The sequence below is a fragment of the Phocoena phocoena genome, chromosome 6 (assembly GCF_963924675.1).
Source record: "Phocoena phocoena chromosome 6, mPhoPho1.1, whole genome shotgun sequence".
Classification (NCBI taxonomy): Eukaryota; Metazoa; Chordata; class Mammalia; order Artiodactyla; family Phocoenidae; genus Phocoena; species Phocoena phocoena.
This window is the reverse complement of record NC_089224.1, coordinates 45420625-45442630: the sequence shown is the minus strand read 5'-3', so window position 1 is coordinate 45442630 and position 22006 is coordinate 45420625. Positions and strand designations below refer to the sequence as shown.

General features: G+C 44.4%; 1 protein-coding gene across 1 annotated transcript; it reads right to left on the bottom strand.

Annotated features, from left to right (window-relative positions):
* Positions 1-9881: 9881 nt before the first annotated feature.
* LOC136124664 (interferon alpha-like) lies at positions 9882-10394 on the bottom strand. The gene is given in 3 exon segments (XM_065879438.1): positions 9882-10138; positions 10141-10199; positions 10201-10394. Coding segments are annotated over 3 exon segments (510 nt in total).
* Between the last annotated feature and the right edge of the window lie 11612 nt (positions 10395-22006).

The following is a 22006-nucleotide window of genomic DNA, read 5'->3' as shown; positions in this document are numbered from 1 at the left end:
AAGAGACAGCTTGTGCACAAGGGAGAAGGCTGGGGTGGGGGGCGGAGGAAAAAAAGCAGCTTCCTGAGTGGAAGAGGCGAGTTGCTTTTATAACAAAAAGGAGGGTTTGTCTCATGATCACTGACAATTTCCAGAGATCCTCACACTTCTTCGTTCAGCAGCAGGAGGCTCCATGGTGGCTCTCAGGAATAGGGAACGCTTGTGGGAGGGTAAAGGAGTGCGTGAGGAGTTTCTGCAAGAGAGCTCCGGCACAGGTAAGGTTGAAATCTGCAGTTGAGCTTGTTCCCTTGTGGCAACTAGGTATACTCGTTAATGTAACAGAGATCATCTTTTATTCCTGGGAGGATGTTGTCCCCCTCTCTGATCCCACCCCCAGGACTCAGGACCCCTTGGCCTTTGTTCTGTAGCTTACAAGACCTGTTTTGCCCAAGACCGTTGTCTGGTCTTTTTTTCAAAATGGCTGTACTCTTTCTTGTCTTCCTTTCTCACCATAGACAACGATAGCGACCAAGGAATCCCACTTTCTTGGCTATGCAGTTCAGGAATGGGCTGGTAAAGATAAGCGCTGGTATTTCCACCTGCCTTCCAACCCTGCTGATTCCTTGCTAATTGAAAGGCTCCTTATTTGGCGCCCGTTGTGGGGACTCTGCAGGCCAGGACAGAAACCACAGGTAGGAGTGGTGTTATCTGAGAATGCTATTAAGGCTTGTATTTTGCTTACTGGTCACCACCTCCCTGTATTGTACTGCTAGAGTTCCTCGCTAGCCTGAGGGCAGGGAATCAGCTTGTGGACTGGGCCACCATGGTGGCCAGGCTGCAAAATGAGTCTGATGGCTGGGTGTGCAGCGAGATGCCATGGGAAATCCACCTGGCTCAGGCCGCCATGGGGGGGGCAACTGAAGACTCTTGCCTTCTTCCTGCCCTGTGTGCCAAGGGCCTAGCTTACTCTTGACACTTCTTAGCAGCTGTTGTGTGTATTGCATTTATGGTATGTGGTTGCGGTGTGCCAATATGTACCTGACCCCGGGGGTGTCTCGGAAGAGGGGCGGATGGAGATTGTAAGGGTCGTGCAGGGTGTGTAGGGGTGGGGTGTGTGGTCAGGACACTCAGGACGGCTGTTCTCTTGCTCTTCGTGCATCCCCCGCTAGACCAGCCCCCACTTCCCTCACACCCCACGCCCACGAGCGTGCTCGCCCCGGGCCCACCTAGTGATTGTTCTAATGCTTAGGCCAAAACGGCTCCACCTGCTAGCTCATAATAGGGAAACATCAGTATCTGCTCTGATGTTGGTCATTAACCTGAGGGGTTGTGATGGAAGGGCCCCAGCTACTGGTTTCCTTGGTAACTGATGAGCGAACCTGAGGTCAGTTCTCCCTAGAAATGGTAGTCTCCTGTGTCCCGGAGGAGTGGCAAACATGGCTGCTGGCGATTGCTTTTCACGGCTGGGTGCTCTTTGAGGACCTTTTAATACAGACATGTAAGACCCCTGTCTCTGCCTGCAGATGTCTCTGCCACCGCCTCTGGGCTCTTTCTTGGGCCTGGAGATTGGGCAGCTATAAGGCTTGCAGGCCTGCAGGGTACAGCTCAACAGTTGGCGAGGGAGCCAAGAAGCCCAGAGGCCGAGGATACGCCGGTGAGTGCTGAGATGTCGGGAAATAATGATGGATAACGGGGTAGGGTGGGGGGTAATCCCAAGATGGCCATCCACCAGCAAGTGGGACCTGTGGCAGCTGTCTACCATAAGGCATGTCTTTCTCGACCCTTATACTGATGATATCCTGTTAACCTCAGAGGCTCTTTCCAGTTTAAAAGTAGCAGCCCTGTGCTTCTGGCCGATCTGACTGCCCGGGACTGGCTGGTGAAGGCAAAACGCGAGGACCTGGGTTTCCTATCAGATACTTTTGGAGTTATCTGTTTGGGTAATGGAGTGTACCCCCAACCCAAAACCCCTAAACAGTTAAAAGCCACAGGCTTCAGGGATATTAACTGAGGACAAGCTTGTGAATTGGGTGTGGTTTGGGCCTTTGGTGATGGCAAAATACTAATACCCTGGCGCTTCTGGGCCCAGCTGTGGAAGCGGGCGGAGCCATGATGCAGTGCATTGGAACGACAGTTCTATGCAGTCTGCAGTGTCTTACAAAAGGTGGAAGCCGTTACAGAAGGCTTCCATGATGCGTAGAGCAACGCAAGGGACCACTCTTCAGGACCTAGAACAGCTGTGGGAGAGAAACAGGACTCCCATTGTTACCGGGCCCTTTCCAGATTCTTGGGCAGCAATACCATAGAAATGATACCACTTCCACAAGACTCTTAGGCAAGCAAAGATTTTTATTAAAAGAGACAGTTTGTGCACAAGGGAGAAGGCTGGGGTGGGGGGCGGAGGAAAAAAAGCAGCTTTCTTAGTGGAAGGGGCGAGTTGCTTTTATAACAAAAGGGAGGGTTCGTCTCATGATCCCTGACAATTTCCAGAGATCGTCACACTTCTTCGTTCAGCAGCAGGAGGCTCCATGGTGGCTCTCAGGAATAGGGAACGCTTGTGGGAGGAGAAAGGAGTGCGTGAGGAGTTTCTGCAAGAGAGCTCCGGCACAGGTAAGGTTGAAATCTGCAGTTGAGCTTGTTCCCTTGTGGCAACTAGGTATACTCGTTAATGTAACAGAGATCATCTTTTATTCCTGGGAGGATGTTGTCCCCCTCTCTGATCCCACCCCCAGGACTCAGGACCCCTTGGCCTTTGTTCTCTAGCTTACAAGACCTGTTTTGCCCAAGACCGTTGTCTGGTCTTTTTTTCAAAATGGCTGTACTCTTTCTTGTCTTCCTTTCTCACCATAGACATCGATAGCGACCAAGGAATCCCACTTTCTTGGCCATGCAGTTCAAGAATGGGCTGGTAAAGATAAGCGCTGGTATTTCCACCTGCCTTCCAATCCTGCTGATGCCTTGCTAATTGAAAGGCTCCATTATTTGGCGCCGGCTGTGGGGACTGAGCGTGGACAGGCGGTGTGGTACTGCAGGCCAGGACAGAAACCACAGGTAGGGCTGGTGTTATCTGAGAATGCTATTAAGGCTTGTATTTTGCTTACTGGTCACCACCTCCCTGTATTGTACTGCTAGACTTCCTCGCTAGCCTGAGGGCAGGGAATCAGCTTGTGCACTGGGCCACCATGGTGGCCAGGCTGCAAAATGAGTCTGATGGCTGGGTGTGCAGCGAGATGCCATGGGAAATCCACCTGGCTCAGGCCGCCATGGGGGGGGCAACTGAAGACTCTTGCCTTCTTCCTGCCCTGTGTGCCAAGGGCCTAGCTTACTCTTGACACTTCTTAGCAGCTGTTGTGTGTATTGCATTTGTGGTATCTGGTTGCGGTGCGCCGCTATGTACCTGACCCCGGGGGTGTCTCGGAAGAGGGGCAGACGGAGATTGTAAGGGTTGTGCAGGGTGTGTAGGGGTGGGGTGTGTGGTCAGGACACTCAGGACGGCTGTTCTCTTGCTCTTCGTGCATCCCCCGCTAGACCAGCCCCCACTTCCCTCACACCCCACGCCCACCAGCGTGCTCGCCCCGGGCCCACCTAGTGATTGTTCTAATGCTTAGGCTAAAACGGCTCCACCTGCTAGCTCATAATAGGGAAACATCAGTATCTGCTCAGATGTTGGTCATTAACCTGAGGGGTTGTGATGGAAGGGCCCCAGCTACTGGTTTCCTTGGTAACTGATGAGCCAATCTGATGAAAATTGCCTGTATAATAGTAGCTTCCCTCAAATGGGTAAGATTGCCGCCACGTCTTGCTTGCTGTCCACGGGGTGTCGCTGCAGGACCTTTTTCTTAAGATTCCCTGTCCAGTAAGACATTGATGTTTCCGCTGTCTGGGCTCTTTCTTAGGTCTTCAGGCTGGGCAGCCACGGGGCTTGGAGGCCTTCGGGGTGCAGCCGAATAGAAGCCTTTCCATATTTAAAGAGGGGTGAAGTAGACCAACATCAAGTTGGTGAGAAATGGCATAGTTTTCAAGGCACACATGGGGTGGGAGACAGCATTGTTGCTGTCCTTGGTAGATAAAATCTGTCAAAGTCTCGCTCTGTTTCTCTTGCTGTGTGGTTTTAAGTTGTGCGTTCTGCTCTTAGAGCGAAGACTATGAAATATGTTTTTATCTTCCAGGAAGTCTTCAAAATCAGTGCTTTTGATAATCTTATTTCAAGGGACTTGGGTACAAGATGTGTTCACATTGCTGAGTTTTTTTAATTTACTTTTTTATGCTTTGATGCCAGTGTTTCTTTTTTTTAACATCTTTATTGGAGTATAATTGCTTTACAGTGTTGTGTTAGTTTCTGCTGTATAACAAAATGAATCAGCTACACATATACATATATCCCCATATCTCCTCCCTCTTGAGTCTCCCTCCCACCCTCCGTATCCCACCCCTCTAGGTGGTCACAACGCTGCTGAGTGTTTAATGTACAATATGTCTACACTATAGCTATGAGAATATTATGGACAGACCTAAATCTCTGGACCTTTTTTCTTGTCACATTAATTGAAGGAAACAGAGCTTTTCTCAAATCTTTCAGATATTTTTTGAACAGTTAAAAACATTACTTATATGCATAAAGTAAAAGGGAGCATGTTCCACCCTCACCCTCCAAAAAAATTAGTAGCCTCCAAAGAAATTAACACCAAATTCTCTTCTCTCTGACCACTAACAGCACAGTTGGAAGACTGTGCTAGTTCTCTCTGGATGCTCTCACATGACTTTCTTTCCTGGAGTTGTAATGAAGCCCAGCTAGACGCCCCAGGATCAGCTCTATAGCTAACCCAAGTCAGGTTTCCTAACTTGCAGCCAGTGAGAGTACTCACCATGAAGAACCATGATGAGGCTCAGTAGGAAGGAGGGATAAGGGGATTTGTACATGGTTTGAGCTTGGGTTACCTGATTCTATGGAACTCAGGGAAGAGGGTATCAGTTCAGGATTAAAATGTATGAGCTCATGTGAACTAGTGTTTTTTCTAGAGGTTCTAGGAACACAGTGGAGCTTGGGGAGTCCTTGCTGCCTTTTTTTTTTTTGGTCTGTGTTGGGTCTTTGTTTCTGTGCAAGGGCTTTCTCTCGTTACAGCGAGCGAGGCGACTCTTCGCTGCAGTGTGTGGGCTTCTCATTGCGGTGGCTTCTCTCACTGCAGAGCACGGGCTCTGGCATACGGGCTTCAGTAGTTGTGGCATGCGGGCTCAGTAGTTGTAGCACACGGGCTTAGTTGCTCCACGGCACGTGGGATCTTCCCGGGCCACGGCTCGAACCCATGTCCCCTGCATTGGTAGGTGGATTCTTAACCAATGCACCACCAGGGAAATCCTGTTTGGGTCATCTTTGATTTCTTTCATCAGTGTCTTATAGTTTTCTGAGTACAAATCTTCTGCCTCCTTAGGTAGATTTATTCCTGGGTGTTTTATTGTTTTTGATCTGATGGTAAATGGGATTGTTTTCTTGATTTCTCTTTCTAATCTTTCACTGTTAATGTATATGAATGCAAGAGATTTCTGTGTATTAAGTTTGTATCCTGCAACTTTACCAAATTCATGGATGAGCTCTAGTAGTTTTCTAGTAGCATCTTTAGGATTTTCTCTGTATAGTATCATGTCATCTGCAAACAGTGACGGTTTTACTTCTTTTCTAATTTGGATTCCTTTTATTTCTTATTCTTCTCTGATTGCTGTGGCTAGGACTTCCAAGGTTATGTTGAATAATAGTGGCGAGAGTGGAAATCCTTGTCTTGTTCCTGATCTTAGAGGAAATGCTTTCAGTTTTTCACTATTGAGAATGATATTTGCTGTGGGTTTGTTGTATATGGTCTTTGTTATGTTGAGGTAGGTTCCATCTATGCCCACTTTGTGGAGAGTTTTCTTCATAAATGGGTGTTGAATTTTGTCAAAAGATTTTTCTGTATCTATTGAGATGATCATATGCTTTTTATTCTTCAATTTGTTGATGTGGTGTATCACACTGACAAGCTATTGAATTTTAATTTAACTTTACAAGTAAGTTTTCAGAGTGACTTTTAATTACTATATTTACTTATATAAACAGGAATGTAGCAAACTACATATTCAGATAAAATTTATAAACTTTATAGTACTACCAAGGTATAGATATACTTAAAAATCATTCAAAACTGCTCATAATCATTGAAATTTTAAAATTATTTTCTTGGGATTCCCGGGTGGCGCAGTGGTTGAGAGTCCGAGTGCCGATGCAGGGGACACGGGTTCGTGCCCCGGTCGCAGAAGATCCCACATGCCGCGGAGTGGCTGGGGCCGTAAGCCATGGCCGCTGAGCCTGCGCGTCCGGAGCCTGCGCTCCGCAACGAGAGAGGCCACAACAGCTAGAGGCGTGTGTACCCCCCAAAAAAAAAAATTATTTTCTTAGTATTTGTTTTTAGATACTTAACTTTCAATTTTGCTTCATATCAAACAATAAAATTTTTTCAGAAAATAATTTTTAATTTCACTGCTGCTAGATATTCATCTAGATATTGTAAACATTTTTTTCTGTTAAGCACTTGCTGTGGTTATGAATGTGTTGAACAACTTTAGTAGAATTAAATGATAAAATATAACCTTTTTTGTATTTAATATGCAAATACAATTTTCTATTTGTATTTAATTCCCATAGCGCAAATCATACTGAGACTCAAACATAAGCAACATCCACAAGACAGCCAATGGGAGCTCAGAAGTAAGTGAAGGCCACCTCTCACAATATTACTTTGAGATCAAGCAAATGATGGAGAGAAAGTCCTCCAGTGAGCCATCAAGTCACCATAGTGTGGAGCACTGATCGTGTATGCAGTTTGTTTATCTTCCATGAACTCAGTGTCAACGCTTCTTGTATGTATGATACACAAGAAAGCCCAAAGACAAAAATGAATACTAAGGAATAAGATTTTGTTGTATAGGGTTAAGCTTTGGAGTGCCACAGAATTGTAATAGCAAAATTTTTCATACCCCTAAAAACTAATGTTTGTACCCATGGAAGCAGTTAGCATCCCCAGTGTGAATGCATGATTTAGCAGTCATCATCAATTTGAATCTTTCTCTCTATTTTTGCATTAAATTTCAAATTTCCTTAAGGACTTTTAGAGGTGCCAATCCAAGTCTATCCTTTTCAAACCAAAGGAAACCATCTTCAGAATTAATTTAGAACTGAATAAATATTATGTCGTGGAAAGAATTAACTTTCAGCTCCAATCTTCTTCAATACTTTTTATTTTGCAGTGGAAGTTATGTTGCTTCAGCCCTCTACATTCCCATCGTCAAACAATACGTATGTGACCATCTTTGGCAAATCAGCTCTGTAGTAACTGGACTCTGTCTTATTCTCTGCGGTATCATGGGCACCAGGCCCAGTGTAATCACTCAACAGGTAGTTTTAACTAAAGCAATTTCTTAGATTTTCTCCTCCTACTGGAAGGCATTTGCAAATGACCAAGCTATTTTGCCTCATCAGGGCCATATTTGCTGGGATTATAATCGAAATGGCTAATATTTCCACTCTTCCCTTATTGGTATCAGTCATGCCTACTGAGTTTATTGCTAAAACCACTAGGATTATGTTTCCTTTAAGGTGCATATGGCTCTGGGCATTCAAGTTGCAGCACAGTTTTCAGCCTGTGCCTGGCACTATATTAAACTCATGAGGATGGCCTCATCTCTAATTTGCCCTCTACTAGGTTATAATAGAAAAGAACTAGCCTGGTGTCATATACAGAGCCACCTGTCTGAACTCAGACTCTCCCTGAATCTCACAGCTCACAGTAACCAGACACATATTACTCCTTAGTGGATCTTTATTGATGTGGCAATTACTACGTTTCTCCTGAGAATCTTTGGAGACTCTTCACAGAGAATGATGAATGATCTGTTGCATCCTGTATCTTCGTTCCGTTCCATGGGAGAGTGGGCTCCTTTCAGTTTGATTTCCAAAATTTGGCCGGTAATAACTAAAGCATGACTTCAGGTCCAAAACCATGAGTTTGGATTCTGAGTCCTTGGTCTGCTCTTTTTTTCTGCTAACCTGCCCTTTCATCTTTCTTTACTCAGCATGAATATATTCTTACTTCTAAATGACAGGCGTGTAGCCTTTAAAGAACTTTATGTTCTTAAGGTTTGGTACCCCACAAGATTCATTAAAGTCCTAATCCCCAAAGTGATGGTGTTAGGTGGTGGGCCCTTTGGGAGGTAATTAGGTCATGAGGAGGGAGGCCTCACACTTGGAATTAGTGCCCTTTTAAAAGAGGTCTCAGATAAATCCCCCAGTCTCTGCCAAGGAGAAGTGGACAGTGTGTGACCTGGAAGCAGGCTTTCAGCAGAACTGGACCACGCTGACACCCAGATCTTGGATTTCCAGACTATGGAACTGTGAGTAATTTCCGCTCTTTACAAACTACCCAGTCTATGCTATTTTGTTGAAGATGCCCAAATAGTAAGACATGTCCTGACCTATTGTGTCCTCAGAATACCTTCCAGGAGTGTGTAAAATACCTAAAGGGAGAGACAGCATCTTACCCAACCCCATTGCCTAGACAGCTAGTCCAGTCCCTGTCATTTCAGGAGCTCAATCATATATTTGATAGATATATTTGATAGATATGATGTGAAAGGACAATAATCTACAGGTACTTTAAAATCCTTTGTGGTTCTACAAGGGAAGTTACAATGGAATATTGTGTGAGGTATTTTTTAAAAGTCTTTGCAGCGCTATTCAAGTTCGCATTTTCAGTATTTAGCAGATAAGGATGAGAATCACGGGCCTGGACATGAATGGAAGACCCACTCTCCACTTTTATTTAGTTCAGTCATCCTCAAGTACTTTCAAGGAGCTACGTGGCCCTCCTTTTCTTGTCTCTCTCAGGCAAAAAGGAAACAACTTGTTTCTACACTTGCGGATATTCTCCTTGTTAGTCTATGCCTTTGGGAATCAACTTGAATGCTTCTTTCAAAGAGTCAATCACGCTGTGAACTCTGATGAGTGACATCCATGTCATCATACCTAAGTTACAATTGTGGAGTCAGACCCCAAGTCAAATTTTTTTTATAATGTGAGTGGAAGCAAGAACATTGTTTTGGTTTCTTTTCTCTAGAATGTCATTAGTGCAAATAGTATAAAAATGAAAAGTAGTCTTATTCATTGAACTTGTCTCCTCTTCCATTAGTCGCCCAATAACTTCTTTGCACTTAGATTCCCATGATCATAGATTCAGGCCAACTAATGTGAGCAGAGGTGATATTGCCCTATACTGTCTTGGCCCTTGAAAACATCCCATGTAATCCCCATACTTTTTCCTTTACCACTGAGTGGAATAGATTCACACACCACAAACCGGAAATCACACATTGAATAGAGCAACGCCACACAATAGAGGGCACCCATGTCCCTACATCACTGTTTAGAGGAAGTCAACTAGAAAATTCATCTGATTAGGAAAGCCTGCATTTTTCTCTTAAGGATGGAAAGATAAATTTCTATTATGACCCAATTACTGACATCTTCCTGTTTCTCTGTGACAGCAGCTAACATGAAATTAACTGACAAATGTCTTGAACAGCGTACTATGCTAACAACCTTTCCATTTTAAAATAAACGTCATAGTTGGGGATCCAAATACCCTCCAAGAAGTTAAACAGATTTTAGAAAGCACATTGTAAAATTACTTGTATAAGAAAATAGATTGTGTTCTTCTTTGTAAATATATTTTTGTAAACTCGTGACACTTCAGATATTTTTCAACATGTGCAGCAATATGAGTGGACGTACCTTTAGAGGACTAAACAGACAATAATTTGATTAGAAGTGTCACAGGTGTACCTTTCTTCTTTATTTGTTGACAGTAATTGGAGAATTATTACATGAGAGAAAGGAACACTTTAATTTCTCCTCTGATAACCTCCCAGGCACAGGGGCTGTATTCCTTTTCCTTCAGATAGAGATGGATTCTTTGGAAATATTTAGGGACAACAATTTCCAAATATGGACAATCCAGGTTGTCATTTTCCACTTGCTCATGCAGTAGTTCCAAGGTGTGATCAAGGCTAGAGAGTAGTTTATGGAGTAGGGTGTTGTTCCAAGCAGCTTGGCTTTCCTCCTTGTTGAAGAAGTTACCATCTGCTGGAGCGTCAGATGGTGGTAGCCGGTGCCTTGAGTCGTCAGGGTTTCTGTGATATTCCGTTTTCCAAGGAAATTTGAAGTCGGTTCTGTCCTCTAGGCATGACTGAAACGGGATCTTCTTCATCTGTCTCAAAAGTGTGAAGAGTTCCCTGTTCTGTAGGCTATGGATCCAAGGCAAATTCCAGCCAAGAGGGCGAGCAGGGATGGAGCTGAGTATCACTCCTGCCACTAGCAAATAGATCTGGGCCATTGAGAATTTCAGTGATTCACGAGATAGCCGCGAGGGGGCGCGCGGGCACCACTAAATAATTAGCGGGCAGGTTCCTTCCCTGGAACCCGGGACAGTGCGCTTCTCTAGGCGGCGGCTAATGGGCACCGGATGTCTTTTGATCGGTTCGGCTAGGGAAACGCTGACTTATGAGAGTTTGCACTTTACGCGGTTTGGGCAGCGCGAGAAAAAGTTGAGTTGCATCCTCACGGAGCATCTTTATACTGATTTAATAGTGAGAAAAAACTTTTGTCTTCGCGATGCTGAGTTCTCAAGTGGGAGCCTTGTCGCGGCCGCGCCAGCGACAATTTTGTCTGGTTGGAAGCTGGAACCTTGCATTTTCGGGCTTTCCCCTGAGTTTTGTGCTTTATTTTCGCACAGAAACTTGAGCGAGGCCATTTTTGGTTAAGAAGCCGTTTTCTGAGGGGTTTGAAGCTGGGAAGCGAGTTGGTACCGATTTTACAGATTCGGGCTCGTTTCTGGCGCTATGCTGCGACGGCTCAGAGAAAGGGGAACGCGGCGGCGGCGATGGGGCGCCCGGACGGTGTTGGGGACACCCTGGGGGTGAGTCGGAGCGCAGCCACCACCGGGGCTGAGGTCGCGGGAGCTGAGCGCCCCTGTATATGCTCTGGGACGTCATGGTGTCTTTCAGGAATACAGCATTAACGTGGGGGAGGAAGTACTGAATAACTGAAAGGTAGGAACATTAAAAAACTCACAGGGGGCTTCCCTGGTGGCGCAGGGGTTGAGAGTCCGCCTGCCGATGCAGGGGACACGCGTTCGTGACGGGGTCCGGGAGGATCCCAAATGCCGCGGAGCAGCTGGGCCCTTGAGCCATGGCCGCTGGGCCTGCGCGTCCGGAGCCTGTGCTCCGCAATGGGGAGAGGCCACAACAGTGAGAGGTCCGCGTACCGCAGAAAACAACAAAAAAAACTCACAGCATTTTATTTTTTATATTTTTAAATTAAACTTATATTGATTGATTTAAATATTTTACAATTTTTTATACTTTCTGAAAATATTTAAATATTGAAGGTAGGATATTAAAATATATGGGTATTAAAACATAGCATTTTATTAAACTATAGTTTCTTTATACTAAAACAAGAATTTAATATAATTTTACTTTCCTAGCTTTAATGGAAGCAAACTCATTAATATTTTCAAGACTACTTCTTTACTTGTTTGAAGAACTGCAGTGTTTGACAATTGCTTGTGACTCTGTGACAGTCTTAAATAATTTTTATTTAACTCGAGTGTCTGAAACACCTTTCTCAGGACTCCAGCTTGACTGTAGTGAAGAAAGAAGAGTCACTAGTGTCCTGTACAAGCAGCTGAGGACATTTACCAGGTCTGATCTTCTCATTTTCTCTGGTAAGAATTTTATAGACTAAACAGAAATTACCCAAATTCACTGGCAACGTGAAGCCTTCCTCTATAAGACTGTCAGCGTCATCCCAATGCAGGGTCATTTCTGTCTTTATTTAAAATTTTGCTATTTTCTTCAGCATGTGTGTTGTGGCATTTTCATTTTTATATATTGTGTTAAAATATGATTTATCTTGATCACTTAGATTTGGTGCTTTCTTACATTCCATGCTTGAGGGAAGCCCTCCCTTTCTTTACCCAACTGGCCAGGAAATAGCTTTCGAAGTAACGTTGTGACCTTCCATAGCTAAAAATATAGGAACGGCCCATTTCGTCACCCTCTGCCCCATGTACATGTTATAACCCATTTCCTGGTCCCCATAACATTTAAAAACACCTTTGTCTTAAAATAATATCACCAGAGGTGGCCTGAGACTGAGGATGAGGGAAGGGACTGTTTATCTCATTTATACTATACATTTATACAGAGCAGCCATGTTTCCTTGATGCTGGTTCTCTGCAAATGTTTCAAGTGCTGTAGGATTTCTCTCCTTAATGTACCAGACACTGCTCTAGGCCTGGAAACTTGGGGTTTGCTCCTTCGCAGTCCAGAAGGCAACCCCTCTCCTGCAGTTTGCATTTGGGGCCTCAACACACAGATCCCTGACAGTGTTAAGGGAGCGGCAGTCAAAGCCTCTTTTAGCGGGGCTGATCATGGACTCTACAAGTTACTATATGTCACATTAATGCTAAAGGCAGCTATGTTCACTAAATTCAGATTCTCAGACTATAATTTGCAAACTTCATTTAATCTTTACATTTGCCTGTGTGACAACTACTTGAGTTGTCTCCGTGTTTTAGAAGAGGAAATGAAAATCTGATGTCATTTAAATTGAGGAGCCCCAGATTTTTGTCAGAGTGGAGCCTTCTGCTGCTCCCAGGCCCTCCTCTTCATCAGCTCTGAGCACTGGCCCTCAGCTGCACTGAGCACGTGGTGCTTCCCTCATCCTAATCCTGCCTCTAAAGTCTGTCCTCCCTGCTCCCTGGAGGGCGGTCACCACCCCTGCCTCACTTTCCTGGAATCCACATTGCCAAGCGCATTGTCACATATATATGTGGTGAGCATACTTTTGGTGACAGAAGGAAGAGAATGGTATGAATTAGCCCTTGGTGTTAACATTTATGCCACTCTTATCCGTAGACTATGTCTGGAGACATGAACTATGACTCCTGTAAAGTCATGTGGAAGAATTCAAATCTAATGTCTTAGCCCCTTAAAGGGGACATGGAGAGAGGCGAGGCTAGTTGTATTTTGGTGCATTACAAAGCATGAACATACAGTAAAATGTCAAATGTCTAAGTACTCTTATTAGAATTTAAAAAGACACAGATTGAGACTCAGATTTTATTTCAACCTTGGGTCTCATTTGGATGAGTACACCCTATTGGATTTATACTCTGTCCTTTTCCATGAATGTTTAATTTCCAGCGTAATAAAAGAAACGTTGAAGTGGCGACATTATCTGTTGCCAATAAATTGAAGAGAAATTGGAAAAACTTGGAAACAACATTGGCATAAGTACAGAATTGACAACCTTGTACTATTTAAGAATCTCATTTGCAGGCAGGTACTCAGAGCAGCTGGATACAGGCTCCCACAGCCAGACACCTGCATCACCAGGCTCACCGGGGCCTGCCACCCTCCTCACTGAGGTCACCCAGGATGACGTTCTCCAGCCCTGTCTGCACCCTTAGCTGTGACCAGCCCCGAACCACGGCCTGCCAAAGCAGGAGAGCCTCACAAGTTCTGCACCTAATGGAAGAATCTTTCCATTGTTTTCCTGCCTGAAGGACAAGAAGGTTTTCAGGTTCCTCCAGGAGCAGCCAGTTGCAAATAGCTCAGGCCACCTCTTTCTCCATGTGGTAATCTAGCAGATCTTCAACTTTTTCAGCAAAGAGGGATGATAATCCTCATTGGACTGATCAGCAGCTAGAATTGTTGGAGACCTGTTTGGTGCAGAAAATGGAGATGGAAAGACTTTCTGAGCAATGAGGACTCTAGCCAGACTTTGAAGGACTGCTTCCAAAGTACCAGGCTCAGGGAATTCCCTGGTGCTCTAGTGGTTTGGACTCTGCGCCTTCACTGCTGTGACTCGGATTCAGTCCCTGATCCCACAAGCTGCTGGACGTGGCCAAAAACAACAAAAAGGAGAAGAAAAAAAAAAACCCCAAAATAAACACAAAGTACCAGGGTCGATATGGAAGGAAAGTACACAACTGCTGTGCCTGGGACATTGTCATACTGGAAGTTAAGACATGAAAATTAGGAAATGCTTTCTTTGTATTAATCAGCTCATCAGAAAACTCAGGAAGTCAAAAAGGAGAATTAAGCTTCCACAGTATGTCTCATCTACAGTCCTCCCTCAGTACTCGAGCGGGAGAGGTTCCAGGACCTCCACGGATACCGTGTGGATCTTCAAGTTCCTTATATAAGATGGTATAGTATTTGCATATAACCTACATACATCTCCCATATACTTTAAATCACCTCTAGATTACTTAGAATACCTAATACAATGTAATTGCTATAAATAGTTGCTGGCACATGGCAAATTCAAGCTTTGATTTTTGGAACTTTCTGGAATTTTTTTTTTCAAATATTTTCAACCTGTAGTGGTTGAACCCATGTATTTGGAGGGCTGACTGCGCTTATTAGTGGCCTCAATCTTGTAAATATTTACTCAGTTCAAAGACGTTTTTGTCTGCTTCCATTAAAAAATATATTGAGTCATTCTGGCAGATTTTTATCAACAATAAGAAACTGTAGTTTTGAATAGAAAGAAATTTCATTTTAATTTATAATAATTAGTATTTATTATCTTAGGATAATTGCTATATTTGCAAATTTTACTATTTATGTTATAATATGACAAGCTTTGCATTTGTTTTATTTTGCTTTGTGGGGGTAGTTTAATCTATATATTAAGTGCTCAGTCTTAACTTTTTTTTGTTTGGCTGCGCGTGGCACGTGGGATCTTAGTTCCCTGAGCAGGGATCACACCCTTGCCCACTGCAGTGGAACCACAGTCTTAACTGCTGGACCGCCAGGGAAGTCCGCTGAATCTTACTTTTGCTTTTATTTTCTTATTTTTTTATTGGAGTATAATTGCTTTAAAATGTTGTGTTAGTTTCTGCTGTACAATGAAGTGAATCAGGTATATGTCTACAAATATCCCCTCCCTCTTGGACCTCCCTCCCACCCCCTCCCCCATCCCACCTAGGTCATCACAGAGCACCGAGCTGAGCTCCCTGTGCCAAACAGCAGGTTTCCGCTAGCTATCTGTTTTACACATGGTAGTGTATATACATCAATCCTAATCTCCCACTTTATCCCACCCTTCCCTTCCCTTCCCCCTCCACCATGTCCACACATCTGTTCTCTATGTCTACATCTCTATTCCTGCCCTGCAAATAGGTTCACCTGTACCATTTTTCTAGATTCCACATATATGCGTTAATATACGATATTTGTTTTTCTCTTTCTAGCTTACTTCACTCTTTTGCTTTTAAAGAGGTGCAAAGTGCCTTTAAACCTTCAGTCACCCATAAATTCCAAAAGGCACATGAATAGTTTCGTTAATTCTGTTTGTTTTTGCCGATATTCCAGTAAGAACTGAAAGGAAATGCCATTTTTTGATGCCATTTCTTTCCTGGAAACTTGAACTTGCCACCATGGGAAACCACTACTTCAGCCAGCAAACATGGAATCGCCACACAGAGCCTATATCTTCTCATTTTTCACTCTGGATCTAAATGGCACACAGGTGCTTCAGATTGGCAAAGTCTTATTCAAGTGCCTGCATTCTATCTGCAAAGGAGGCTAGAAATTTGCATTGGGTCTCCTACATTGGTAAATTAGTGTTCTATTGATGCATAATTAATAACCTAAAACTTAGTGGCGTTAACCACTAGTTTATTACCAAACCGTTTTTATGAATCAAGAACTTGAGAGCGCTTTCAGTGGGCTCAGGATCTCTCATGAGGTGGCGGTCAAGATGTCAGCTGGCCTGCAGTCACCTGAAGGCTTGACTTGGGTTGGAGGATCTGCTTCTAACATGGGTCATTCACATGACCACTGGCAGGAAGCCTCAGTTCCTCATCACAGTCACCTGAGCCCCTCCACTAAGCCCTGTGATGTGTCCTCACAACAGCTGGCTTCTACCAAAGTGAGTGATGAAAACCAGAAGTGGAGAAGGCAGTAAATTGTTTTATGACAGAGTCTTATAAGTTACACACCGTCACTTCAACCTGTGTTCTGTATTGATTAGAGGGAAATTGCTACATCAAGCACATAGTCAAGGGAAGGGACAGGAAAGAGTATGAGACAGTCTGTGAATATATTTTCAAACAACTGCAATGAAGGGAATAGGATTCATAAGGTAGGCATATCCCTTCATGTAGAAAGGCTGTTGTACAGATGATGGGTGGCCATGAGTATGATGTCAGAAGAACAATCTGTGATGATTTATTGGCTATGGGCTTTGAGGAAGTTGAGAACTCAATGATAATGTCCATGTCTCTCTCTTGGGCTGCAGAATGATTGGGGCCCATTCACACAAGGAACATAGAAGGGCGAGAAAGTTTGGAAAATATGGATTCAATTTTGAACACGTGAAGTGGAGATATTCTAGATATTCTAGCATGTAGAAATATGGATCTAATGTTTGGAGATAAGATTCTGGGGAAAGACATGCATATGGAGGTCACAATCATAGAGAGGACATTTGGAACTATTTGGGAGGTTGAGAGTGTATGTGCAGAGAGGATGAAGTGTGGGACTAGCACGGAATTTTGAGGAACACCAATTCCCTAAGATGAGAGGGAGCAGTCAACAAAGGAAGGAGAGGAGGAGGGGCAGAAAAGCAGAGGGTGGAGGTGACACGGAGACCAGATGAGCGTCAGACCTTAAGATGGAGGGCGTGGTAACAAGTGTCCGATGCTTCTGAGATGTCAGCTGAGGCTGCCTGACAGTGATCTCTGATCTCAGTAACATGTATTGATAGTTCATTATAAACTTTGGCTGAGCAGTTTTAAGAGAACAGGGAGGTTGAAGGCAAATTATGGCAATTGGAGGAATGAGGTGCATGTGAAGAAATAGGGACAGATAATCCAGAGAACGTTGAAGAAGTTTGGGTGTGAACAGAATGCCAGCAGCAAAATAATACTAACAAGTGGTCATAGGGCTGAGGAGTAGTCATGTTTAGGATAAAATGAAAATTAAGCACATTTAACGTTGATCAAAACTAGCCAATAAAAAGAAAGATGTTGATACAGGAGAGAGGATGTAACTGATAAAGCATAAACACCTTATCAAAGTCCCCTCTGCTTTTCTATCAAAGGAATCATTCTGAAGAACTAAGCCTTCTGGAATTGTCCCTCTGGTGTCACAGAGGTTTTGCACCCTGAGGCAGTGCGCCAGGCTGAGGCTTGGAATGGGTAAGAAGGACTTTATTTTACAAAGTAAAAGTCTAAATGTAAAGTCTAAATGTGAGAATGGCGATGGGCCAAACTTCCATCTCTCTTGTCTGGCTGATCAGTTTCATCAGGGATGTTTATCGATGCTGAGGATGTTAAAAATGTGTTCTTAAAATCTATGGGCTTGCATGCCCCTGGATAGTAATCATGTACCCTCAGGGATACCAGTATCTAGGTTTGAACACTGATATATATATATATGTATATATTTTAATATTTGTTTATTTATTTTGGCTGTGCTGGGTCTTAGTTGTGGCACAGGATCTTTGCTGTGACACGCGGGATCCTTTAGTTGCGGCATGTGGACTTCTTAGTAGTGGCATGTGGATTCTTAGTTGTGGCATGCATGCAGGATCTAGCTCCCCGACCAGGGATCAAACCCAGGCCCCCTGCATTGGGAGTGCACAGTCTTACCCACTGGACCACCAGGGAAGTCCCTGAACACTGATATATTAATGGATACCAGTATTCAGTGGTTTCACTGGTCTTCACTTACTCACCTGGAATCTCTTTCCTCTGGAGCACAAACAAATAGAATCAAATTTGCGGTTTTGGAAGAAATTGAGACCTTGTTTCCCCTCTAGAGGTCAGTCCAAAATAGCTTTTTTAAACAACTTTTATTCTTTATTTATTTTAATATTTACTTATTTTGGCTGCACAGGTTCTTAGTTGTGGCATGTGGGATCTTTGTCGCGACATGTGGGATCTTTTAGTTGCTGCATGAGGACTTCTTAGTTGCAGCACGGCATGCGGGATCTAGTTCTCTAACCAGGGATCAAACCCAGGTCCCCTGCATTGGGGGTGTGGAGTCTTACCCACTGGACCACCAGGGAAGTCCCACTTATTCTTTATTTTTTTAAAAAAAAATTGAAGGCCATTGAACCAGTGGTACCCTAAGCATGGACTGGTCTAAGTATTTGCATCAACAATTCCTTTAATCAATAACCAGTCTTAATGAGGGCAGTGAAAATAACCACTTGCTGAACTTCGTGACCAGTGAAAGTCTGTGAAGTTCTGTATCTCAAGAGCCAAAATATTTTTCCTTAATCCCTGAGTTTTCCTGTCAACTTGTTAATGAAGAAAAAGACCCCACTTGATTCGAAGGTCTGAGTTATATGTTATTTATTTTCCTGTTATCTTTGAAAAGGTCAGGAGGAAGATACTTCTTTTAAATGTAATCTGCTCAGACTTCCCTGGTGGCACAGTGGCTAAGAGTGATAGAGTGATAGCACTTCTCGTATGATGGCTCGGTCAGCAAGGCAGAAGCAGCATTACCTTTTATGACCAAGCCTCAGAAATCACCGTATCATTTTTACGTATTGTAGATGTCACAAACCCATTCAGGTTCAAGGAGAGACGAATTAGACAATATATCTGTTACTGGAGGATTTTCAACATTCTAGAAAAATATGTGAAATGAGGGAAATGTTGCTGCCATCTTTTAAAAATACAATCTGCTACAGTCCATAAAACATCACATCCTTTCACATGTAAAATACATTCATCACTTCTCAAAACCTTCCAAAGTCTCATCTTATTATGGCAAAAATCCAGGTCCAGAGTTTCACCGTCTCCGTCAGATCAAGGTGTGGATGGAGTTCCTCAGGCACAGTTCCTCTAGCACTGCTCCTTGAGTGCCATTCTTCTCAATGTGAAGCCCTGTAATCTAAATAGAGAGGTTATTTGTTCCTTTACTCCCAACATACAATGGTGAGGCAGGCATAAGATATTGTAATAGTCCCATTCAAAATGGGGTAAAGCAGAAAGCACATAGCAGTCACCGGCCTATTGTAATTCGGCTCCCTATTAGGGCAGGTGGTGTCAATGTTCAGATTAGGGCTCAGTTCTAAGTCTCTGGGAGTTATTCTCCAAGGCTGATTTTTCTCCTTTCTGGCTTCTTGGCTCTGCCTTTTAAGTTATCCTTCCTTTCCCACAAGAAGTGCTTGTCTTACATCGTGTAGACTTCTCATCCTTCTTCCTTTCTGGAAAAGTTTGGGGATCTGAAGCCCTCTTTATTGTGTATGCTATTACTTTCAGTCTAAACTGATATAATTACTGTAACCATTTACTGGGTTTGCTGTATATCCGTTTATAATGAATGCCATTGGATAAGAGGCACACCCACAAATCTCTTCAGATATATACCCTTTTTCACTTTGGGCTACCCATGAGTCTCCAGTGAGACAGCAAGTTGGTGTTTTAGAGCCCTGTCACTTAATGGAGAGAATCTCTGAGGCATTCCGTAGGATCCTGAGAAGGCTTTTTGTTGGTTTGAAAGATGCTCTGAGACACCACCTAGATCTCTCTGAAGTCTTAAAGGATCTTACACTCATACTCAATCTGATCTGATAAATAGGGCTTCTTTGTTTATTGTTGTAGACCTCCACTCACAATACAAACAAACATGATGTCCCCAGTATTGTAGCTTTGAAACAAATGACTCCAAAATCTATCACCCAAAATAATCAATGTCTCATCTCATAGATTCTGTGAGCCAGGGATTCCCACAGGGCACAGAAGGAATGGCTTGTCTCTGTTTCACCATCTCTAGGGCGTCAGGAGCACACTCCACTGGGTGGCTGGGATTGACCTGGCATGTGGTAGGCACTTTCACTTGCCTGTCTGATGCGGATAAGTCTCAGCTGGGACCTCAGCTGGTACTGGGTACAGAAGCACCTCACAGTGACTCTCCTTGTGGTCTAGTTTTTCTGTGAGCATGGTAGACTCAGTGTAGTTGAACATTTTAAAAGGCGCCTTGGGCTCACAAGTGAGTGGCCCAGTAAGCAAGCTATTATGACCTAATCCATTGGTTCTCGGTGAGGGCGGTTTTGTCCCCGAGGGCATGTTTGGCAATGTCTGGAGACGTTTTCAGTTGTTACAACTGGTGATGAGGGCTGATACTGGCATCTAATGGATAGAGGCCGGGGATGCTGCTGAATACCCTACAGTACCACAGGACAGCAGCCACAACAGAGAATTATCTGGCCTCAAATGTGTGCACCGCCAAGCTTGATAAACTCTAACCTACCTTTGGAAGTCATAGAATATTATTTCCAAAAAAATTTTTTGTAAAAAATTAACACTCTGTATGGTTAGTCAATTCAAGATGGCTGTTCTCTTGCTCTTTGTGCATCCCGTGCTAGACCAGTCCCTGCTTCAGTCACACCCCGCTCACACCAACATGCTTGCACCCTGCCCCACCACGTGATCGTTCTAAAGCTTAGGCCAAAGCAGCTCGACCTGCTAGATCATAAAAGGGAAATATCTGTGGTGGTGATGGGCATTAACCTGAGGGGTTGTGAGAGACCTGCCCCAGCTGCTGGTGTCCTCGGTAACTGATGAGCGAACCTGAGGTCAGTTCTCCCTAGAAATGGTAGTCTCCTGTGTCCCGGAGGAGTGGCAAACATGGCTGCCGGCCGATTGCTTTTCACGGCTGGGTGCTCTTTGAGGACCTTTTAATACAGACATGTAAGACCCCTGTCTCTGCCTGCAGATGTCTCTGCCACCGCCTCTGGGCTCTTTCTTGGGCCTGGAGATTGGGCAGCTATAAGGCTTGCAGGCCTGCAGGGTACAGCTCAACAGTTGGCGAGGGAGCCAAGAAGCCCAGAGGCCGAGGATACGCCGGTGAGTGCTGAGATGTCGGGAAATAATGATGGATAACGGGGTAGGGTGGGGGGTAATCCCAAGATGGCCATCCACCAGCAAGTGGGACCTGTGGCAGCTGTCTACCATGAGGCATGTCTTTCTCGACCCTTATACTGATGATATCCTGTTAACCTCAGAGGCTCTTTGCAGTCTAAAAGTAGCAGCCCTGTGCTTGTGGCCGATCTGACTGCCCGGGACTGGCTGGTGAAGGCAAAACGCGAAGACCTGGGTTTCCTATCAGATACTTTTGGAGTTATCTGTTTGGGTAATGGAGCATACCCCCAACCCCAAACCCCTAGACAGTTAAAAGCCACAGGCTTCAGGGATATTAACTGAGGACAGGCTCGTGAATTGGGTGTGGCCACTTCCCCGCCGGGGTGTGGTTTGGGCTTTCGGCAATGGCAAAATCTAATACCCTGGCGCTTCTGGGCCCAGCTGGGGAAGCGGGCGGAGCCATGATGCAGTGCGTTGGAACGACAGTTCTATGCAGTCTGCAGTGTCTTACAAAAGGTGGAAGCCGTTACAGAAGGCTTCCATGATGCGTAGAGCAACGCAAAGGACCACTCTTCAGGACCTAGAACAGCTGTGGGAGAGAAACAGGACTCCCATTGTTACCGGGCCCTTTCCAGATTCTTGGGCAGCAATACCATAGAAATGATACCACTTCCACAAGACTCTTAGGCAAGCAAAGATTTTTATTAAAAGAGACAGTTTGTGCACAAGGGAGAAGGCTGGGGTGGGGGGCGGAGGAAAAAAGGCTGCTTTCTTAGTGGAAGGGGCGAGTTGCTTTTATAACAAAAGGGAGGGTTCGTCTCATGATCCCTGATAATTTCCAGAGATCGTCACACTTCTTCGTTCAGCAGCAGGAGGCTCCATGGTGGCTCTCAGGAATAGGGAACGCTTGTGGGAGGAGAAAGGAGTGCGTGAGGAGTTTCTGCAAGAGAGCCCCGGCACAGGTAAGGTTGAAATCTGTAGTTGAGCTTCTTCCCTTGTGGCAACTAGGTATACTCGTTAATGTAACAGAGATCATCTTTTATTCCTGGGAG